Below are 19,553 nucleotides of genomic sequence, written 5' to 3'. Positions count from 1 at the left end.
GACGCCATTTGCCGATTCCAGAATCCGGAGCCGCGGGCAATGGGAATATCCTGTGTGGCGCGGGAAGATCATCTCCAATCTTTGTTTCGCGTTAAAAATAAACTGGGAATATTTTGCAATATGGCGCGTATTGCAATATAGGCTTCGCGCGCGATTAATCCCTTTGATTTTTCATGAGAGTCGCGCTCTACGGAAGAAAAGTCGCGATATATATATATATATATAAACATATATATACATAATACGCAGTATACGCATGGAAGATCCTGCGACGCAGGATAATCCTGTTTTTGTGGTGGAAAGATTTTTAAGACTCGTTCTCGCTCGGTTTTTCAGCGAATTCCCGTTGTGAGCGAAGAGTCTTGCGAGAAAAACCGTCGGAGGAGCCGGAAGGATCACGAGGAGGCAAAGAGTCGAATGGATAATTCGCAGGATCAATTTCCATTGGCTTCTGGCTGGAGGAGACCAAGGACGGCAGTGACGGTGCAACGCGGCACCCCGCTTGGCCGATCCTTTTTGTCGAGCTAACGAGTCAAGGAAAATTAATTTCGCTCTGTCGCAAATACTCCTGCAGGTAAATTGGCAGCCGGACCAACGCGGTACGACACGATGGCTCGTTATCTCGCCTCGAGAAAGCTGCAGCGCTGCAGTGTAGCTTAAGTAAGTTTTAAGACGGGGGGTGAGTTTTCCGGAGGATTGAAAATGGACGGTGCTAATACGCCGACAATACAGATGTTTTCACGTCTAAGCGGCGTGCTAAGTGGATGCATCCAGCATCACTCGTCAGTGGGCTTGCGGGGATACCTGGATCGACAGGGTTACACTTGACTGAACGCCTTCTTGGCTGGTGCAACGAGGAAACAACAACAACACTCGGACCAAACCAGCAGAAGCCATTCGAAATTGATCCCAGCTCCCTTCCTGCAGTTTTCCTCCATCAAATTTCTCGCCTCTCAAACGGAAGCTCCGTGAAAATTGAATTTCCTCAGATCTTCCCGAGGGATGCGTAGATTACCGATTAAGCATCTTCGGCAGCCATAGAGAAAAATTATTCCAAAGATTCTTTCAAAGACGCCGATTCTTGGAAGAAAGAATCAAATCTTTTCCGCAGCAGGAGGATTATGCTCGGTTTCATTGTGCGTGTCAATATTTGTCTACTGGCAAAGGAACTCGAGAGGAGGACTATATAATATACATATATATATATATATAGAATAATATTTCTTATATACAGCAGCAAATTTTCTCTTAATTCCCTCTTTAACGTTTCAATGGAAAACGCGAATCGCATCGATATATACATATAATGAGGACGTTGTCGAGTTACTTTTTCATTTTGTTTATTTGTCCCATCCGACTGTCACCCTGGCCATATCCTGGCCATCCAGGACGACCCGGCCACCGCCGCAGACGACGCTGCGATATATATTCTTTTTTTCTCTCCCTCTCTCTTCCCAATCAAACGTGGGGCACGGTTGAAAAATGTCATTCGCGGAAGGATCGGGTTTTCGTTTTTCCTTGTTTTTGTCGTTTTTTCGTTGGAGCAGCGGGGCTAAAAAGAAATAGGTGAAAAGCGCTAATTGGTTCGAGTCGCTGGAAATACGGCCGATGCCGGCGGCGGGTAGCGATGCATTTCGCAAACCACTTCCAGCCCAGTGAAAACTCTATTGGTTTTACGATCGGCGCAGTTTGAAGAAGCCCTCGCGAAAGGACTCCTCTGCATTCTATTCACATACGCGTATAATATATAGAACATGCATGGGACATGGACGATATATCTATCCATTCCACGCGTGCATGTATATGATGTATATATATATATATATATAGAATACATGCGGGAAAACGCGTTGGTCCAAGGCGCGCCAGTAGGTCCGTGTCCAATTATGGAAAATTAATTGGCGATTGGTGACTCGGGGCGATGCGAACGCTGTTTCGCGTCGAATAAACTTCCTTTGTATTCCGATCAGCCTTTGACAACGGTGTAATAATTAAAGTAATTAACTCGGAGCTCGGCGGAGCCCGGAGAGCCGGCCGAGCTAGCCAATAAATTGCGCGATATCTGCGCGTCAACGCACCTGTCGTGCTTCGTCAAATTCACTCTACCTTTATATATATATATATATATATATATGTATATAGCAAACCTTCAATTTCATCAATTTTATATGAACAACCACTGCATCGCGGCAGCGATCCGCCGTTTCCCTCGTCGACTGCCACGTGGCGTCTAAACAGCAAGTTTTCCTGGGGTTTCATATATATATATATATATGTACATATAGGGGTAATCCGGTTGCTACACGGAAACCTCATCGCGCTTTGCCAAGCGCGAGCCATAGAATCAACAAATCTCCAGCGGGATTAGACAACATCCCCCTGCTCGAGACCTTCCTCTTGCTCTTTACCCCTCAACCCCAATCTCCTCCTCCCCCTCTTTCACCCCTCCTACTCTCGTTGCGATGCTCTATTGGCCACCTATCGCTTACCCACAAATTCTTCATAAAAATCCTTCAATCGCTCTCTCTCTCTCTCTTCTACTCTTATATATATATATATTCCCCCCCCCCCGTCAGTCGCTCAATTATACTCGCAGTTACATTGGAACGTTCATCCATGCAACAACTCCTGCCCTCGCATTATTATTTATTAGTTGCATTAAATTATTCAGGAGGTAATAACGCTATTACAAACGCTGTGTTATTTATTCAATTAATTACGCGGAATAATTGGAGTACACGCGCGCTCCTGTACGAGACAATCACGACGAACAATACCAAGCCTTTCAATTTCTTCCCGCGCGTATCTCGTTTAGCAAAGACTCAACTTTTTCTCTCAATTGTAATTCTACATATCTATACATATATATATATATATATATATATATATATATATATAGGGTGTACCAGCGTAGGGAAAACTTTTCTCAACCGCGAATAAGTAAGTTGACATGGCAGTGAAGATACGCCAGGGGCCACCGATTCATCTGCAAGCCCGATGTAATTGAGTACCAACGGTGAATTTTTTATCGTCCTGAAACAATAACGTATTTTCTGACCAAACAACATCGTTCTCCCCGTTCTGTTTACGCTGCCTGTAATAGAATAATCTGCCAGCCAACCTCTTCCCAGCATCTTTTTTTTTAACACTCGGTCTAACGTCCTCGAGTTTCGTATTACCGCGTAGGACTGTGCAGACCTTGAGAATTTTCAGAAAAACAATAATGAAAATGAAAGAAGTCGACTGAAAGCCAATTATAGAGTAATAATAATATGTATATCTATATATAACAAGGTATCAACACGTATATATATATATATATGTGGAGAGCCGTTGTTGGTCGGTACCAGCAGTGCTGCTCTTTTCAGCAGCTTTACTTGACATTTTCGGTAATCCCGGGGAGGAACGCGTCGCTCGCGCGCACAAGGAAAAACGGGCCATTCAGGTGCGGAGGCAGAAAGAAAGAAAGAATGAAGTGAAATCACTTTCTGCTAGAGCCACCCGTGCGTGACAGCTGCGATCCTTCTCCGAGCCTCTTTCTAGCTTTTGTGGCCGAGTTTCCGTGGCCGGATACCAGTAATCCCGCAATTCTTACTCTTACACGACTCCGAGAAAATATACAAAACCGAGTTTGAGACTTTGCAATCATGTTAAATTCATCAAATCGATATGATATATAAATAGTCAAATCAGTGGAAAGGTCGGATACTAAAAATTCATTATTTATCGATTCGTCAATCTTCAGGATTATAAATGTATATGTGTATATATATATATAGTTATTTTTGGGTGTTTCTCTCTCTCTCTCTCTCACTCAAAAGAAAGAAAAGTTTCCGAGGAGTTTTGGAAAAGGTCGAGAAGAAGAGGGGGACAGGCGTGTTTTGCTCATCTGGAGGGGGTCGTGGATTTACAGGGAGGGAGCACAAAGAGTAGGATGGCCTCTAATGCTGTTTGCCTTTTATTAAAGCCTTGTTAGACGCCGCCTTTCTTCGTCCACACAATTGAATCGGCAAAACAGCGTAAATGCACCCCGCACCGTAAACACCAGCAATGCTACCTCAATTCTGCCTCAATGGTACCTCAAACTCACCTTGAAATTTACCCTGAAATGGACACCGCGTAATCCGCGCCTTTATAGACATTCTCCGTGCACGAGTTGCACTTTCAACATTTCTCAATGCCCCTTCTTTACCAAACGCTCAATGAAAATATTTGGATGTTTTCCAGAAATCACCCCCAAAAACCCTGCTCTTTTCCCACCCTCTTACCATTTCTATTCCAAAGATTCGAGTGCTCCGGGAATTCGGCTTTCGGGATTTTTTCCTGCTGTATATGGTACAGCAAGACTTGCATCGTTCATTCTTATTATTATTTGAAAGGTTTGATCAACAAAAAGAGAAAAGGAGTAAATTAGTAATGCTTTGAAAAGTTTTTTCTTTGGATTTTACACTTTTACTTACAGCCATCAGATATCATATTGGTCAAATAGATGTTTTCATGTTCTTTCTCTGAAAGCATCGGTCTTTGTGAAAGTGTGTATATGTATGGTGTGTATGTGTATTTTGTGTGTATTACGTATAGAGACTTCATGTACAATATATATATTTATATATATCGAGGTAAAAACTATTTTTTTGAGTTTTTTTTCTGAATGTACTTGTTTTGCGCTAGCCATAACACGGTCATTGAGGAAAGGGGATAATAGCCAAGTGCTAAGGCATAACAATTTTGTTGATCTTGACTGATTTATTTCCTTCCTCACCCAAAACAATGGTTTTACCTTCATAAATATCTGACTGAGATACTCGGCGATAGATCTCAGCGAATGTCTAAGATGTAGCATTAGGATTTCTTTTACGTGTATATATGCATGTACGCATGATCGTATTTCCAGCGCTTTCATACGTATATCATATATACACATATATTTGTATTGTGTTTTTTATTACTTTCATTAGAATATGAGTGATATGACCCCCAAGGATTCTTCTTTTTCACATCGTCTTTCCTCTGCCACTTCTTTTCTATTTGGTGTTTCTTCTTAATCGATCATTAATTATTTTGACTAGCGATGATGATAATCAACTAATAAATACCAGGATGAAAATAATGAGATTACTGAGTTGGAGGAGAGCTTCTTACATACTGAGCATTCCGAATACTAATTCCTCTGTAACCTAACGACTAAAGTCCTTAACGATTAAATTACGTAAACTTAAAGAAATTTAAGAAAGAGAATTGAGAAGTACCTAATTCAGAAAAATGATCGTATCTTTCGATACAAGTGCTGCGTTAATAAGTAGCTGAACAACATATAATAAAAATTGGAGCTTTTTTCGATGAAATTATTCTTTTTAAAAAATTCTACTCCACTGTTTGATCGATTAAATGGTTTATACAAAAATATTACTCTTATTCGCACATTTCATTCCGTTAGATGAGATTCAATTAATTGATTAGCTAAACGAAGCTTGAAAAGGTAATACCATTATATTTTACGTTTTGTTGAAATCCATTCATACTTTTTCCTAGCAAAACATCCCGATATATCAAGAATAATTATCAAAAGGTTTGTGCGAGAAAACACATGTCAGAGTACATTTGATTCGGCGCGCTGTCAATTGAGAGCTACTCTCATTAGTCCATTTAGAAAAAATGTGTAAAATGTTGTATCATAAACTTAACTTAAAGTCTCCAGCGGCCGACATATGTGGAGATATATCTATGATATAAATATATAAAAATAAAATGGAAATATTAAACGTTAAAAGTACAACAGTCAAGCACACCGATCTTCCAAACGTATCGTAATTTCTTACTAGTTTCAGTTTTACAAATTTCCAATGACGAGTCACATGGTCTGCTTGATAATAGTGGTCTCGAATTGGCACATGACGATCGATGAACTTTTCTCTCTAAAACTGTGGTAATAATTGACGATCTCGCACATTGAACAATACAATATAGCAAAGATAAAAATTCGTGATGCTTTAAAACTCCGCTTCTCTCTCCCTCCCCCCCCCCCCTCCTCTCTCTCTCTCTCTCTCTCTCTCATGCAGCTTTATCCGATAAACCATTTAAAACATAATTATGAGCGATATAATTCGATCCTTTGCTCTCTGTATATCTAAAATCTTTCGGTTAACATTCGTAGGATCAAATATATTTAGAATTCGAAACTGTTCTCTTTCTTCTCTTTTCTTAGCTTAGCTCTAATATAGCATAAATTTTTGACATACATTAGATGTCGAGGACACAGTTGACTTTCTATAGGCAGCCTACCTATCTCTAGAATTTCTAGTACAAATTGATTATTATAGAATATTCGTAGAGGTGATCTCCATTGAATTTTTTAGGGAATATTCTATGAGTGTTCTGCGGGAATAATCGACGAATCTCTGTTGCGAGGACTTTTGCCGTAGCATCTAAGATTCCAAGGGTGTTTTAGCCACTTGCGCAAATGACATCTCCATGGTAACACCGGCGCTGCTGCGTCTATATCGCGATGGAAATTCTGTGCTGTTTCTGGGTTTACGCCTACTCAGGTGTCTCTCCACCCACTTCAACATCGTCAGAACCGAATCTGTGCTCGGTAAACGGCGCTCTGCCGAAGTTCGAATGATGTGCGAGGAAGCAACGCGGAAAGTAGCAGCCATACCCTTCAATGCCTGTTATAAAAAATATAAATTTTTGTATGCTCGCGCTATTCTGCATATATATGTATATCCACATGCTTTCTACTCTCAATAATCAGAGGAATTTCAGCAAGGCAACAAGATAAATTGTTTAATATCACATTTGTTTTCGATCGATCCTTCACATACCTTCATGGCGTCCTCGTCAGTAACATCGTCACCAGCATAGATAATTCTGATTCTTTCGCTCCAATCCAATCCAAAAGCAGTTCTAAGAATATAGATTGACGCGCGTCCTTTGTTCCACTCGACAGGGGGCTTGGCTTCGATGGCACAATGAGCAGAGCAAGCTTTAAATCCAGCGCTCTCGATCAGTTTCTTTACTTGTTCTATCATTGCCGTTCTTCCCTCTGTCGGTGTCTCCCGATAATGGAATGTCAGCAATGCACCTTTGTTCTCCACCCAAGCACCGTCACGGCAGAGCTACGGAAATGGAGTAAAAAAATTGTTGAATCGTAAACAATTACATAGTTATAGACCATATTACATAATTATAACCGGAGTATTATTATTATTTGTTAAAATTACTTGGTCCTGAAGATTTTGCATAAGATTGGCAACTTTCCCCTCCAATTCGGCAGGCATTGGATGAACAAATTTACTGCCGTCAGGATGAAGAATCTCCAATCCATGATTGCCAGCATAAGTGATACCCTCTATGCCAACCATAGATTTGACATTATTAACGTTTCGGCCGGAGATGATGGCAATGTACACATCGGACATGTTGGAGAGCCTCTGCAGAACATTTTTCGTCTCCAGTGGAAGGATGGCCAAATCCGGATGCGTTGCTATGGGGGCCAAGGTACCATCGTAGTCCAAGAGAAGCGCCAGCTTATGATTATCGCCAATGTACCTAGGGGACATGTGTTATCACTGGAAGGTTACCCGGCTTTCATCATGAGTCAGGTCGCATTCGCACGCGCGGGCCCGCCGCTCCCAGTAAAGCACCAATCGAACCTTTTTGAAAAAGTGAGAAAACTTTGCGATGCATCATTGAGACCCATCGATATCGCAAGCTCTCGCACAGCCCATTCTCCGTTAAAGAGTCTCTCCTCTCGCTTATATCCGGACCCAGAGCAATATCGACAATCGTCAATGCTGCCTCGCCGAATTCCTGTGCACCTTCAGAAAATGGTAGTTTTCACAGTAGAGGAGAGTACCCAAGGATTTAAGCAATCGAAATACGAAACTTGCTTCCACGCTGCGACGTACCCAAACTCATGCTGTACTCTTGACGAATCCCCCACGAATGACCAATCTCGAAAGAGATTCGTGGCAGACTTAACAATAAGCATTGCGACATGAAGAACATGTATGAGAGGACGTTCACAACGTATCATTGACCCAGTGTTATAAATTTACAATATTCGTCATGAGGTGTTATATAGTGTATGCCAGCTCGAGACAGAGTCACGATCGTTCGATCGCGATGATTTGTGTGAATGCGGTAACTCGGCGAGACGATCCACTCGATCTTCCGATCGAGACAATGGACAATATATATATATACATATAGAAATACACGTATATATTATGATGTGTGTATATATCCCGTAAAGCGCATGCTCTGGTCGGGCCCAGTCATGCACGTTCACGCGCTCCAATGGTACCTACTTGCTCAAATAATCGTCAAAGTCGTCTATGGTGACCGGTTGCATAGTGGTGGCTCCAACCGAGTCGTGCTCCTCCAACGAGCCCATCACTTGCAAGAAGGACTTCATCCAATAATTCACGTCGTACATTCTCTCTCGTCGACGCAGATGATTCATTCTCAGAGTACGCTCGTCCTCTGGCATTGTCAGTGCTCTACGACCAGAAGAGAGTCAGAGATCGAGGAAAACCCATCAGAGACACAGTGATCTTTCCCTAACGAGAGACTAGGACCAACCTGTGAATGACCTCGGCAGCCTCGTCAATCTCATAAGGATTGCAGATGAGGGCCTCGTGCATCATTTCACCGGCACCGGCGAACGGCGAGACGATCAGTACACCAGGAGGAGTGTTGATTTGGCAAGCGACGAATTCCTTGGCCACTAGGTTCATGCCATCCCTCAGAGGTGTTACCAAGGCTACTGCTGCATCCCTGTAGAAGGCAGCCAGCTCGTCCTGGCTGACACAGCCGTAAATATAGCGAATGGGGGACCAGTTGGGCGTGGTGAAGCGTCCATTGATGCATCCGATCAGTTGATCCATTTCCAGCTTCAGATCCTGATACTCTCGGACGTCCGTTCTCGATGGAACCGCGATCTGCAGCATGGTCACTTGCTCCCGGTGCTCCGGGTGTTTCTCCAGCAGCATCTCGAATGCCTTCAGTCTGTGCACGAGACCCTTCGTGTAATCGAGACGATCGACCCCCAGCACTATCTTCTGGTTGGTCAGCATGACCTTGGTGGCTGTCTCGGCTAGGGAGACGAACCTGTCGAAGGGTATTCCAATGGGAAGAGGACGAACTCGAACGGTCCTACCACCGTGCTCGACCAACAGATTCTTCCTGTCTACTCTGCAGCCGAGGCTTCTCTGGCAGCAGTCGACAAAGTTGAGACAGTAGTCTTGTATGTGGAAGCCAACCATATCACAGCCTGTCGAGAAATAAAGTGATAATTCTGTACCGATGATCGAGATATCGTAGTATCGTCGCCAGACAAATTACCAAGCATTCCCTGCAGGATCTCGTCAGCCCAGGGGAATAGCCTGAAGATGTCCCATGGTGGGAAAGGAATATGAAGGAAGAAGCCCAATTTTAGCTTGAGATTCTTTTCCTCCGCGGCTTGTCTGATCCAATTGGCAGCCAGCATCAGATGGTAGTCGTGTACCCAGACCAATGGCGTGCCATTGTTTTGATTCTCCTGTTCCTTGTGTATGAGCTCCAATGCGTTCACCTGTGGCCCATGTACAAACGATCGTTCTTCAAGAATATCTATTTAACGTATTGCAATGAATAGTGTTATCGAGTTGGTGGAAGGAACTTACGGTTTTAGCAGCAAATTCCTCGTTCACGGCGGAATATGCTCTCCAGTGTTCAGCGATGAAGGTCGCTCTATCTGGCATTGAGTGGAAGAGTGGCCAGAAGGTACCATTGCAGCAGCCATTGTAATAGGAGTCAAAGATGTTTGGTTCCACGTGAACTGCTACCACCTGAAAGAGGATCCTCGTCATGTGGTGAATTTATCGATTTTGAGTGCAGAGTGTGCACTGGTTGAAGATATTCAGTAGGGAGGGTGTAAAAAAGATCAATTGGATGGCGAATGGTGTTGGTACAAGTTCCCTTGTCGTCCATTGGCTCCCGAACTCTTTTTCCCAGTTTGCAATGTGCAACGAGTGCAAGGGTCAGGCATTTGAGAAAGATTAAACCCCTCCCCCCCCTCCCACCAGCGTTCCTCCTGCTGGTAAACATTTCGAGCAGTAGAAAAGTAGAAGAAAAAAAGGAGCCGACAAAAACACTTTAATTGCCTGTTATCGTGCGCATTCTGCCCCTTATTTCTCTCCCTCCCCCTCGTGTTTTTATTTGGAAAATAAACTGCAGCAATCCGCACTCCTTAATTAATTTCTCAATTAAATGCTTTTTTCAGATTAATTGGAATTGGAGAGAGGACAACAAAACTTATTGTTCTTCCAGGAATATTTGATTTGCATTTGATTTTCATTAATTGTACAGCTATTATTGATATGATCAGATTGTACGAATGCTTGTTATTAACGTAGTTAAATTGAATGCAGGCTGTTACTGTTGCTGCGACTCTGCGCTATTTAGTCGAGCTGGCAATTTATCGAATTTAATAATTCGAATCAGTGCCTCCGCGCGTCTCACTGATTGGGTAAATCAATAAGAAATTAATTGGCCAAGAGGTTGCTTCAATATTGAAAGGTTATACGCTACTGTTGTGCCGATCCAAGAGAGAGAGAGAGAGAGAGACAGAGAGAGAAAGAGAGAGAAAGAGAGAGATCTACATTTGTGATTTAATCGAACGAGCGTTATCTGAGAAACAACAGATCCTATATATCAATGCGAAACATGCGAAACGTTCTTATCGCTCGAATGAAAATTCTCGAGTCTCGGACACGTGACAAGACTGTGCGTAGGCGTATATAGAAATGCAAGATTTCTGATCCCTAGATAACGAGTATTTTTTTTTCTATTTTCTCTCGTACAAAAAGCTAGTATTACTAGTAAAAGTTTGTCCGGTGATAAGAGCACGAGATGGACGAGCGTCATTAAAAGGGATAACCCTGGTAACCCTGCGACATGATTATCGTGACACCAGATCTGGCTCGTTGCCTCAGATCCATCCGCTAATGGGATGACTTCGGATGAGTATATATATATATATGTTTAATATGTACAAACAGAGAGAGAGAGAGAGAGGGAGAGAGCGCGCGTGAAAACAATGAAATGAAATCGAGGAGCGAGCTGCACGATACAGCGTACCGATGGCACGCGGCAAATTGATCCTACATAACGACCTATCAGAGCATCGAGTTATTAGCTGGAGCTTGGAGCGTCGATCCACTGAAAAATTGGTCGATGTTGATTCGATCGAAGACGGCCCGCGGATCGGATCGAGCAAGGACCATGATCCACTCAATTGACCCAGTTTGCTCCTCGCTTCTTTCAAGATCAAAGGTGAATCGAGTTGTGTCTAACGCTAGTTACAGCCATCGACAATAACAATAATAATAATTAAGATCGAAAAGGCGGTCAGCCCTCGCTCCTTCGCCTCTTATCGCCGGGTCATGTTTCGATGAAAATTTTTTTCCCCGTCCGTTTTAGGCTTTTCTCGGAAATTCGATGGTCGCGCACACTGCGTGTGTCACCGTTGCTAGAACACGTGTATATTTTATTCTCTCTCTCTCTCTCTCTCTCTCTCTCCTTCTTTCTTTCATTCCTCCATGAGTTATTTCTCTTCCGGGTATGAGGAAATTGCCGCGGGGAAACACGTGAGTGACGCCATGAGATGTCCTCGTGATCGATTGGTAATCGAGGCGTTTGCTCAGACAACAAGATACCAGCAACGACATTTGCACTTTGTCGAAGGGCAGACAAATAGATCGGGGCCAGAAAATACAAGACATCTGATTAGCGATTTAGCATTATCGTATAATCCACTTTGCATCGGTGCCGTGGATCATCCTGGCGGAGAAGAGAGAACGCTAATAGGTGCTTAACTGTATATAGATACGTAAATGAAATAGCTGAAGAGAGCGCGTGGCCTGCGCTTACCTTCCTCGAGAGGAGACCAGCGGTGGGTGTTCGGTCATTCGGATCGGACTCTGGGATTGGCTCGTTTGGATTTTCCATGTGCATACCCGGCCATCCAACCCAGACGCCATTTCCGCTGATGACCACTGGAGCGACCGCCGTAACCAGCCCTCCGGCACTGAAAAACAACAGTATCGTCAACAACAATCTGTATTATTAAGCGGACCGGAGAATAAATATACATATATATGTATAAAAGAGGGAGCGCGGGGGGCTTGTCGCGATTTCTCAAGACAAAAAATTCTAGTTGTTTCCGCATTGAACCGACTGCCTATCGCCTATATATATATATATATATATATATGTATACATACTATATACTCATTAACAACAACGATAGTAACGCGCCAACGAAAAACGATAGGCTGAATAAATGTAAAAGTTCAGTGGTGGTGCCTCGTCATTTCAGCGATAGTGCCTGCTTGCTCTCGAGTCGATCGACCAAGAGAGAAGGAAAAGCCATTGATATTTCGACAACGATAACTCGATAACTGCCGCGTTATTGGAGACCTAATAAACAGTAAACGACTCTCCTCTTCGACACTCTCATTCTTTTCAATCGTACTCGTTCGATCCTCTTGCTTCTTATGCAAATCATCGACAACTACATAAATCCAATATTAGCCGCAAATACTTTCGATTACTCGCGGCTATCTGCATCGCGGATCAGCGCGATATTAATAACATCGTACACAACACTATAATATGCCGCCGCGCCATCCAAACATGCTAGCGCCCGTCTGTCTGTCCGATGAGTCAAGTGGAGGGAGTATTATTAGATCTTGTCAAAAATATTTACACCTGCGTTTTATCGCTCCTATTATACGGAAAGAATTTATTAATTTATCAATAACAATTTTCCTGTAATAACAGAAACACGAAATTTACTCCTTGTTTATCTCGCCTAAACGATAATTAACTTTTTACACTCTTCAACGTTGTTCTTAATTCAATCGAATAAAGATTGTTTCTTCAACATTTAAGCAGCGTTTGTTATTTGCCATTGGTCATATGTTTACTCGGTGCCGAATAATTCTTAGCTCGAACTAATTTATAGACTTTTTTCGTTAATGTTGGTGAATATTTATCTCCGTGCAATATGTGTTTACTTAATCCTCGTGCGTTAAATTTTCCAGATAAACTTTGCGGATTGAGGGCCATATATGATTCGCGTGTGTATTAAGCCAAGTGCACGGAGCAGTTTGACCTAGATTCTCTTATTTCTTTTTTTTTTGTTATTTTTTGCAATGATTAGGGATGAACGAAATATTATGAAAAAGCATAGATTACTTGGCGCAGTGATAGTGAGATTGGTGTTATAATTGTGGAGGTAGGAGAGGGGAGGGGGAGGCTGAAGCAAAAGCGCATCAGAGTGGGAAAATGAGCGACGAAGCGCAAGCGCGAGCGTCGCTCTTGGGAGAAAAATAGCAATGGCAAATGTTATGTATATAGTGGAAAAGGAAGATTTGCGTTGTGGCTGTCTGTCTGTTTGTCCGTGTGTGGTGGCAGAAGAGAGAGAGAGAGAGGAAACACTAGGGAAAGAGGCTAGGGACACTAGGATCACGAGAGACGAGCGAGGAAGAACTAACCTGGCTTTTCTCTCCAACTGGCCAGTGGCCTCGTTCCTCTTGAGGACGAATGGCAACCTGTTGCTCACGACGATCATGCTCCCGTTGGAGGAGAAGCTGCCCGGTTCTGTGGACATTATTTTGGTCGCACTGTCAGAGAAAGTTATGAGAAAAGACTATTTTCCTTCCTTCGTGGGAAGAAGAAACAACTAGACAGATCGAGAGAGACAGAGAGAGAGAGAATGAGTGTGAGTGTGAGAGAGAGAGAGAGAGAGAGAGAGAGAGAGAGAGAGAGAGAGAGAGAGAGAGAGAGAGAGAGAGAGATTGTCGAGGTGCGTCGAAGAAAGGGTCAAGGTCAACGTTCTTGACAATATTGCCGGATCGATCAGAGTCCCTGGTGTTGTTCAAGGTCACTAGAGGCCCATCTTGCGAACTTCCTGCCGGGACTTGCAAACTTCCTTAGGTGCCTGTGTGTGCCGCCTTACGTGGCCGGAGTAGCACTGAAGTACTCGACGCTCGGTGCCCGAGGTTTATTCGAGTTTACGTCGCCGCGAAATGGTCCAAAGTACGCTCGTCGCGGTATCAATGACGGGGCCGCGACCTCAAGCCACCCCATGACCGTAGGCCCCGCCACCCCCGCCACCCAAGATACGACAGGAGATACTCAACTGTGTTATTGCCAAAGCGACCCGCGTTGTGCCTCCGCCTCCACCGCCTTCGCCACCCCTTCACCTCTGCCTCCGACGCCACCACCGATGTCTATACCTATATAGACGTCCATGACCGTCCATCCCCTCGTCTCGGTCTCACAGACACTCGAAGCGGCTCATCATAGCCCATTGTATAGACGTACACGCATATCACCGCTTCTCTCTCTCTCTCTCTCTCTCTCTCTCTCTCTCTCTCTCTCTCCAACTCACTCTTTTCCTCGATATACTCTCCTTACCGCACTTTCTCTGCAACCCAACTGCTCTACTAACACTGATTAGTCAGTCAACTCGATGCGATGCGCCAATGTCCAAAATTACATACCGATATTCCATGTCAAATGTGCTATTAGGTGCATAATATAGTAGTATACTCAATGCTGTATAACTACTACTCTCATTGAACCTTCCCTTACGGACTTTTCCACTTTTCGATAAATACTCACCTTCTATTTATTTGTTTCTTTCACTTTTATAATACTCCTCCACACGAAACAGCAATCCCACGGTGAAGACCAGCTGTCTGGCTTGGCTAATCGGAAAGTAAACGATTAAAATAATATCGTCGTGTCGGGAAGTGTTGGTATGCATATATTGTGTAAATATATATGTATACATCAAGGGTTTACGGTATTTAAACAATTTTTCGTCACGTCGTTATCACGTGTTGACTCTGTGCTTAATGAAAAGCGACGTGTGGTATTACAGAGAAAATTGACATGCATCGTACACGCAGCATATGTAAGAGCACGCGAAGAACGTAAGGAAAATATTTCCATAAACGCGCTCGAGCCGAGATCAGAGACAACAGCTTGCTTCGGTTTGCCAATACAAGCCAAAGACTATTACCTTAAACTTTCTACTTCCGAGTAGATCAAACCGGAATTCGCCCACTTTCATTAATCGACACGACCATCTTTCCTCTTATCTCATTTCCCCTAATCTCAAACGTCATCCGATATTTTTCCTCGATTCTCCTATATCTAATCTTCCCGATTCACTTTTATCGTTAATAATCTCTCCTTGTCGCAGCTTTTCTCCAATCGCTAATTAGACAGATTAAAAATAGTATCTCTCGATGCGTCGTTCTCCTTTCGCTCTCTCTTCTTCTCTTCATAATAATTCAGAAAAAACTATATAACACCATCCGACGTAACGCATATACCAAGTTAAAAAATGTGCTCGAGCTACGAATGCGTAATTTATCGTGAAATTCGGTCGGAAAGCTTATAAATAGCAAGTGCCATTTTACGTGCAAGATTTATTATTAGAAGCCCCTCTCGCGCATTCTCTAAAGGGGCTTGCCAGTGAATCATTTTTCGGAATCTCTTATTGGGTATTCAAGACAAGTTAGTTGGCGGGAAACAGCTGGGAAACCTTTTATTTGGACGAGTTTTTATTTTTTATACAAACAGCGTGCGTATGAATGTGTGGCATCGTTCATGTCGTGTCTTTCTTGAAAAAACTCGTGATTGCCGAGAAGGTTCATAGACCGATAATTCTTATTATACACATTTTAATTAGCCGCGTTTCTCCCCGCTGATTCAACTGTCGGTAAAGATCGTTTGTTTCCGCCGAGACTCGTTGTTATCCGTCAAAACTCGTCCCCCTGGCGTGCGTAGTACGTAACGAAAAGAACCGCGAAACCGGCGTAGACAAGTTTAATTTTTTATATTATTAAAAAAGACGATCACACAATTCGACTCAATCAAAAACTTGTTACTTGATAATCTCTCTTTGTAACAGTAATCTGTATGCCTCTTTACGTTATTAATTTAGCCAGTGCAACAAGCAAGTATCAGAAATTTTTAATAATACCAATAAATACTTCCGATGCTCTCAATATAGGCTAAATTTTTTCTCCGTTTCTGCGGAATGCGTTTTCAACGGTTATTTTTATTTCAACAGAAAAATCCACGTATTCAACGGATTATGTAACTGCTTTAATTACTTAGACATTTCGACGAGGCAAGAATGAGTAAAAGGGAACAATTATTCGTACTCTTCGATAAACAGAACTCGACAAGAGAGATATATATACCACCTTATTATACGTTCCATCGCCATACGTTTAACGGGTAAGTAATTTGTCGTAATTCTTCGATTGAGTCAATGGAATTTTTTCCCCAAACACATCCATATTAAGCTACAAACTTTTAACAATTCAAACAATCTATAGAAAAAACTTTCGCAACAAAATCATTAAAATTCAAATAATTACATCAATATAGCCAAAGAAAATTGTTTTAGGTAATAACATCAATTATTAAGTGTTTTATATAAATTGTTAGATTTTAAAGGGTTATCTCGTAATTCTAAATTTCTTAATGTTAGCTCCATTTAATGTTTCTTACTGTCTGCTTTTATTAAAGAACAACATATGTGTAGAGCGATCGAGCAGCTGGGTTTAAGCAAAAAAATCAGCATCTCTCAAACTGATGGGTGTAATGTTATTTGCACCTACCTTGAAGACGTTTCGCTGTTGTCACTTAGTGCACAGCTGATACTGAAGAGCTCGTGATATTTGATAGTTAACGAGCTTTTTGTTGCTAATCTTGTAAATCAGCTTATTATTAGTTGACTGTTCCGTGATGTTCTCACGTGTAGATGATGTATACCGGAGAATTTCTCTTACCGGCTAGTGTTTTTATGAAAGACTCTTTTGTTCGAGAAGGTACCACTGGTACCTATCTCCTTCCCGAAGCTTCTGAGCTGCCGCCTACCGAACCTATATCGATTGTATTCCACCTTTCGCTTACCACAACAATTAAAACCCACGAGAAATTCCCTATAATTCCACTACCTTTCCCTCTCTCTCTCTTTATTATACAATTGTTGCAGCTGTATGACGCTGTGTGCTAGCTGTATTTCCTTTCCAGCTGTATTTATGAAGGCCGCAGCATTCCAAATTATAGTGTGCTCTTTTCCAACATTTTTTATCCAGAAAGTGATATTATTGCAAATTTTTCAAAACTTTCAGTAAAACCATAATATATACATTTTTATGTATGAGTTTCGATCGGCTTATTTTTCAATTTTTTTTTTCTTTTTGTTCTAGATATTTCACTAGCATAAAAAGCATGGTAATAAACTGTAGAGGGATAAAAAGAGACAAAAAGTTTATTTAATTGAAGTTATAATTGTTCGTAGGCATTTAGGGAATTTTAAAAGTAGGAAATAAAGGGTAGCCGGGAAAATTCAAATTTTTTAAATTATACCTGTGTTGACAACGTTATTTGAATCGGTTTAAATGACCAATGTCAGCTCACAGGCAATCACAACAGCTGAGCTACTTCTGAGGAAGTTACAGTCAGAGTAAAATTAGTCGAAACTATCAGAAACCAGAGATCCAGAGAAAGCATTGATGTCTGTAGTCTGTATCAGCAAAACAAACAGAACTGTATAGTGTATTGTGTACTCTGTGTATGCTCTGTGTATACTCACTCACTCACTCCAACGACACTGATGTTGATCGAAATAGCAGCTTTTTCAACTTCTCTTACATGCATTGCCGACAAAAAGAAAAATTTCTTGTTTTGTGAAATATTGTATAAAGTTTTAAATATTATGGAGACATGAATGGAAGTATGATAAAAAATTTCTTTTTTCATATATGTTTCATCATCTGTCTCTTCTTCTAACAATTTTTAATCATAATGAATGTGTCCTGTGTAATATGCAGTGATCAAATATTGCAATTCCACGATGTTTACAACACAAAATGTGGTCATGTTTTCCATCATTTGTGTTTGAAGCAATGGCTTGATAGGTAAGTTTTTCATTTATTATAAAAATAATCCTTCTTAATATGTATGCTACAGTGACACTAACTAGCTGCTTATTTTGCTTTCTTTAGGTCAAAGACTTGTCCACAATGCCGTGAATCTGTTATCAAAACTACTGATATTCATAAATTATACTTTACCTTTGCCAATGCCCAACAATCTAATGGAAATCCATCTTCTCTCGAGGATAGTCTGAAATTTCAGTTGTTGCTGAAGAAAAAGGATTTGCAATTTTATGCAAACAAATCTGCTACATTGCTAAAGCAATGCAATTTATTGAGAAAAGAAGTTCAGAAGTTGGAGAGTGAATCGAGACAAATGAGTGAAGTAACACATGCATTAAAAGAGCAAATAAAATTTTATAAGAAAAAATACGATGACTTGGAAAATACAAAGAAACAAGTTGAACATTTAAAGGAAAAACTGAAGAATTTAAATAGGTATGTGATAACATATCAATCATTAGTATGTGAATTTTTTCTTTACTATCTCTATCAATTTCAGCATTCAGATACTTCTACAGTCGCCTCTAAATGTGGAAGAATTGATTCAAGGAACAAGAGACCCGAAAAAGCTAATCCAGTTCATATCTGTGATGAAAAAGTATTTACATAGCAATTGAAGCATATAGTTTTACTTTTAGTAAGATGGAATTAATTTCTAATTATTTTTTTCAGAGAACTGATTTCTAATCTTGATAAAATGAAACAACTACGAATATCCTTGAGACGATTAAAGGAGGAACATAGTAATTGTTCAATAATTCACTCTTTGGCACAACATGCTAATCAATCTGAAAGTGGAAATAGTGACAGTAGAGTAAGAAAAAAAATGTTGGTAAGAAAGATTAAAGAATTACAAAGACAGTTTCAAATTCTACAAGAGAAAATGAATAACAGTAATTTAAGTATGCATTCGTCAATATCGAATACACATAACATTCAAGAGCTACCTGAAGATTCGTTTAGAAATGAAAGTTTAATTGTAAAAGATCAGGAAATTATAAGATCCAATTCTGCAGAACATAGCAGGTCAAAGAGGCCCAGATTAACCAGAGTCATGCAAAAGCCTGATGATACAAATTTGTCTACAAATCATTCACAGAAGAAAAAAGGAGCTATCGTGGAACATAAAAATAAATTAAAAACAGGTTTTAAATCGAATGACAAAATCATTGATTTGACATAAAATAATTGTGTGAAAGTATACAATGATTTGTTTAATTTATTATATCAATACTGTCTATCATTAATAAATTATGAGTTTATGAATGCATAATTTGTCTTTCTAAAGGTAATTCATTAATTTGACCCTTAAATTTCTTAAAGGCTTAACTAAACAACCATTTGTGAATGATATCGTATTTTTATTATTCATAATATTTATATTACATGAAGATGTATACTTAATCATATTGTTGTATTTTGAAATACAAACTGCCGGCTCCATTGGTTAAATAAATCCCTTAATGATTATAATAAACCAGGTCACGAAAAAGTTTGTGAGTACTCTGCAAAGAGACGGTATTAATTGAAGAA

The 19,553-nt window shown here is 41.0% G+C and overlaps 2 protein-coding genes across 6 annotated transcripts; one reads left to right on the top strand and one right to left on the bottom strand.

Annotated features, from left to right (window-relative positions):
- Positions 1-4,406: 4,406 nt before the first annotated feature.
- Tps1 (Trehalose-6-phosphate synthase 1) lies at positions 4,407-16,920 on the bottom strand. Of its 3 annotated transcripts, XM_066747765.1 has the most exons (11): positions 16,695-16,920; positions 14,677-14,762; positions 13,545-13,650; positions 11,917-12,073; positions 9,669-9,833; positions 9,349-9,577; positions 8,587-9,277; positions 8,313-8,504; positions 7,224-7,551; positions 6,825-7,118; positions 4,407-6,668 (listed from the first exon to the last, which is right to left on the bottom strand). In XM_066747765.1, exons 3-11 carry the CDS (start codon positions 13,619-13,621, stop codon positions 6,426-6,428), a joined length of 2,376 nt encoding a protein of 791 aa, XP_066603862.1. In that variant the 5' UTR covers positions 13,622-13,650; positions 14,677-14,762; positions 16,695-16,920; the 3' UTR covers positions 4,407-6,425. The 3 variants fall into 3 exon arrangements, with proteins under 3 accessions (XP_066603862.1, XP_066603863.1, XP_066603861.1); XM_066747766.1 differs by lacking the exon at positions 14,677-14,762; XM_066747764.1 differs by lacking the exons at positions 14,677-14,762; positions 16,695-16,920 and having other exon boundaries at positions 13,545-14,165.
- LOC136786191 (E3 ubiquitin-protein ligase TRAIP-like) lies at positions 16,137-19,293 on the top strand. Of its 3 annotated transcripts, none has more exons than XM_066747767.1 (5): positions 16,137-16,308; positions 17,913-17,999; positions 18,087-18,455; positions 18,520-18,618; positions 18,693-19,293. In XM_066747767.1, the coding sequence occupies exons 1-5, from the start codon at positions 16,205-16,207 to the stop codon at positions 19,201-19,203; spliced, it is 1,170 nt and encodes a 389-aa protein (XP_066603864.1). In that variant the 5' UTR covers positions 16,137-16,204; the 3' UTR covers positions 19,204-19,293. The 3 variants fall into 3 exon arrangements, with proteins under 3 accessions (XP_066603864.1, XP_066603865.1, XP_066603866.1); XM_066747768.1 differs by lacking the exon at positions 16,137-16,308 and adding an exon at positions 17,081-17,209 and having other exon boundaries at positions 17,289-17,999; XM_066747769.1 differs by lacking the exon at positions 16,137-16,308 and adding an exon at positions 17,088-17,313 and having other exon boundaries at positions 17,381-17,999.
- The last annotated feature ends 260 nt before the right edge of the window (positions 19,294-19,553 follow it).

The sequence above is a fragment of the Prorops nasuta genome, unplaced genomic scaffold, assembly GCF_024137725.1.
Source record: "Prorops nasuta isolate Cenicafe-Biocafe unplaced genomic scaffold, Cenicafe_Pnas_1.2 PNAS00003, whole genome shotgun sequence".
In the NCBI taxonomy this organism is placed as follows: domain Eukaryota; kingdom Metazoa; phylum Arthropoda; class Insecta; order Hymenoptera; family Bethylidae; genus Prorops; species Prorops nasuta.
Note: the sequence above shows the minus strand (reverse complement) of the source record. Positions and strands in the feature narration are given on the sequence as shown.

What these genes read in the sequence shown, in the direction of transcription:
- Tps1 (XM_066747764.1), bottom strand. Translation starts at nt 13,660, where the DNA reads ATGTCCACAGAACCGGGCAGCTTCTCCTCCAACGGGAGCATGATCGTC. An exon ending in GATCCTGCAGGGAATGCTTG is followed by an intron (nt 9,278 to 9,348) that starts GTAATTTGTCTG and finishes ATTTCTCGACAG; the next exon opens with GCTGTGATATGGTTGGCTTC. An exon ending in GCTGCCGAGGTCATTCACAG is followed by an intron (nt 8,505 to 8,586) that starts GTTGGTCCTAGT and finishes TTCTGGTCGTAG; the next exon opens with AGCACTGACAATGCCAGAGG.
- LOC136786191 (XM_066747767.1), top strand. Translation starts at nt 16,205, where the DNA reads ATGAGTAAAAGGGAACAATTATTCGTACTCTTCGATAAACAGAACTCG. An exon ending in CATCGCCATACGTTTAACGG is followed by an intron (nt 16,309 to 17,912) that starts GTAAGTAATTTG and finishes TGTAATATGCAG; the next exon opens with TGATCAAATATTGCAATTCC. An exon ending in TTGAAGCAATGGCTTGATAG is followed by an intron (nt 18,000 to 18,086) that starts GTAAGTTTTTCA and finishes TGCTTTCTTTAG; the next exon opens with GTCAAAGACTTGTCCACAAT.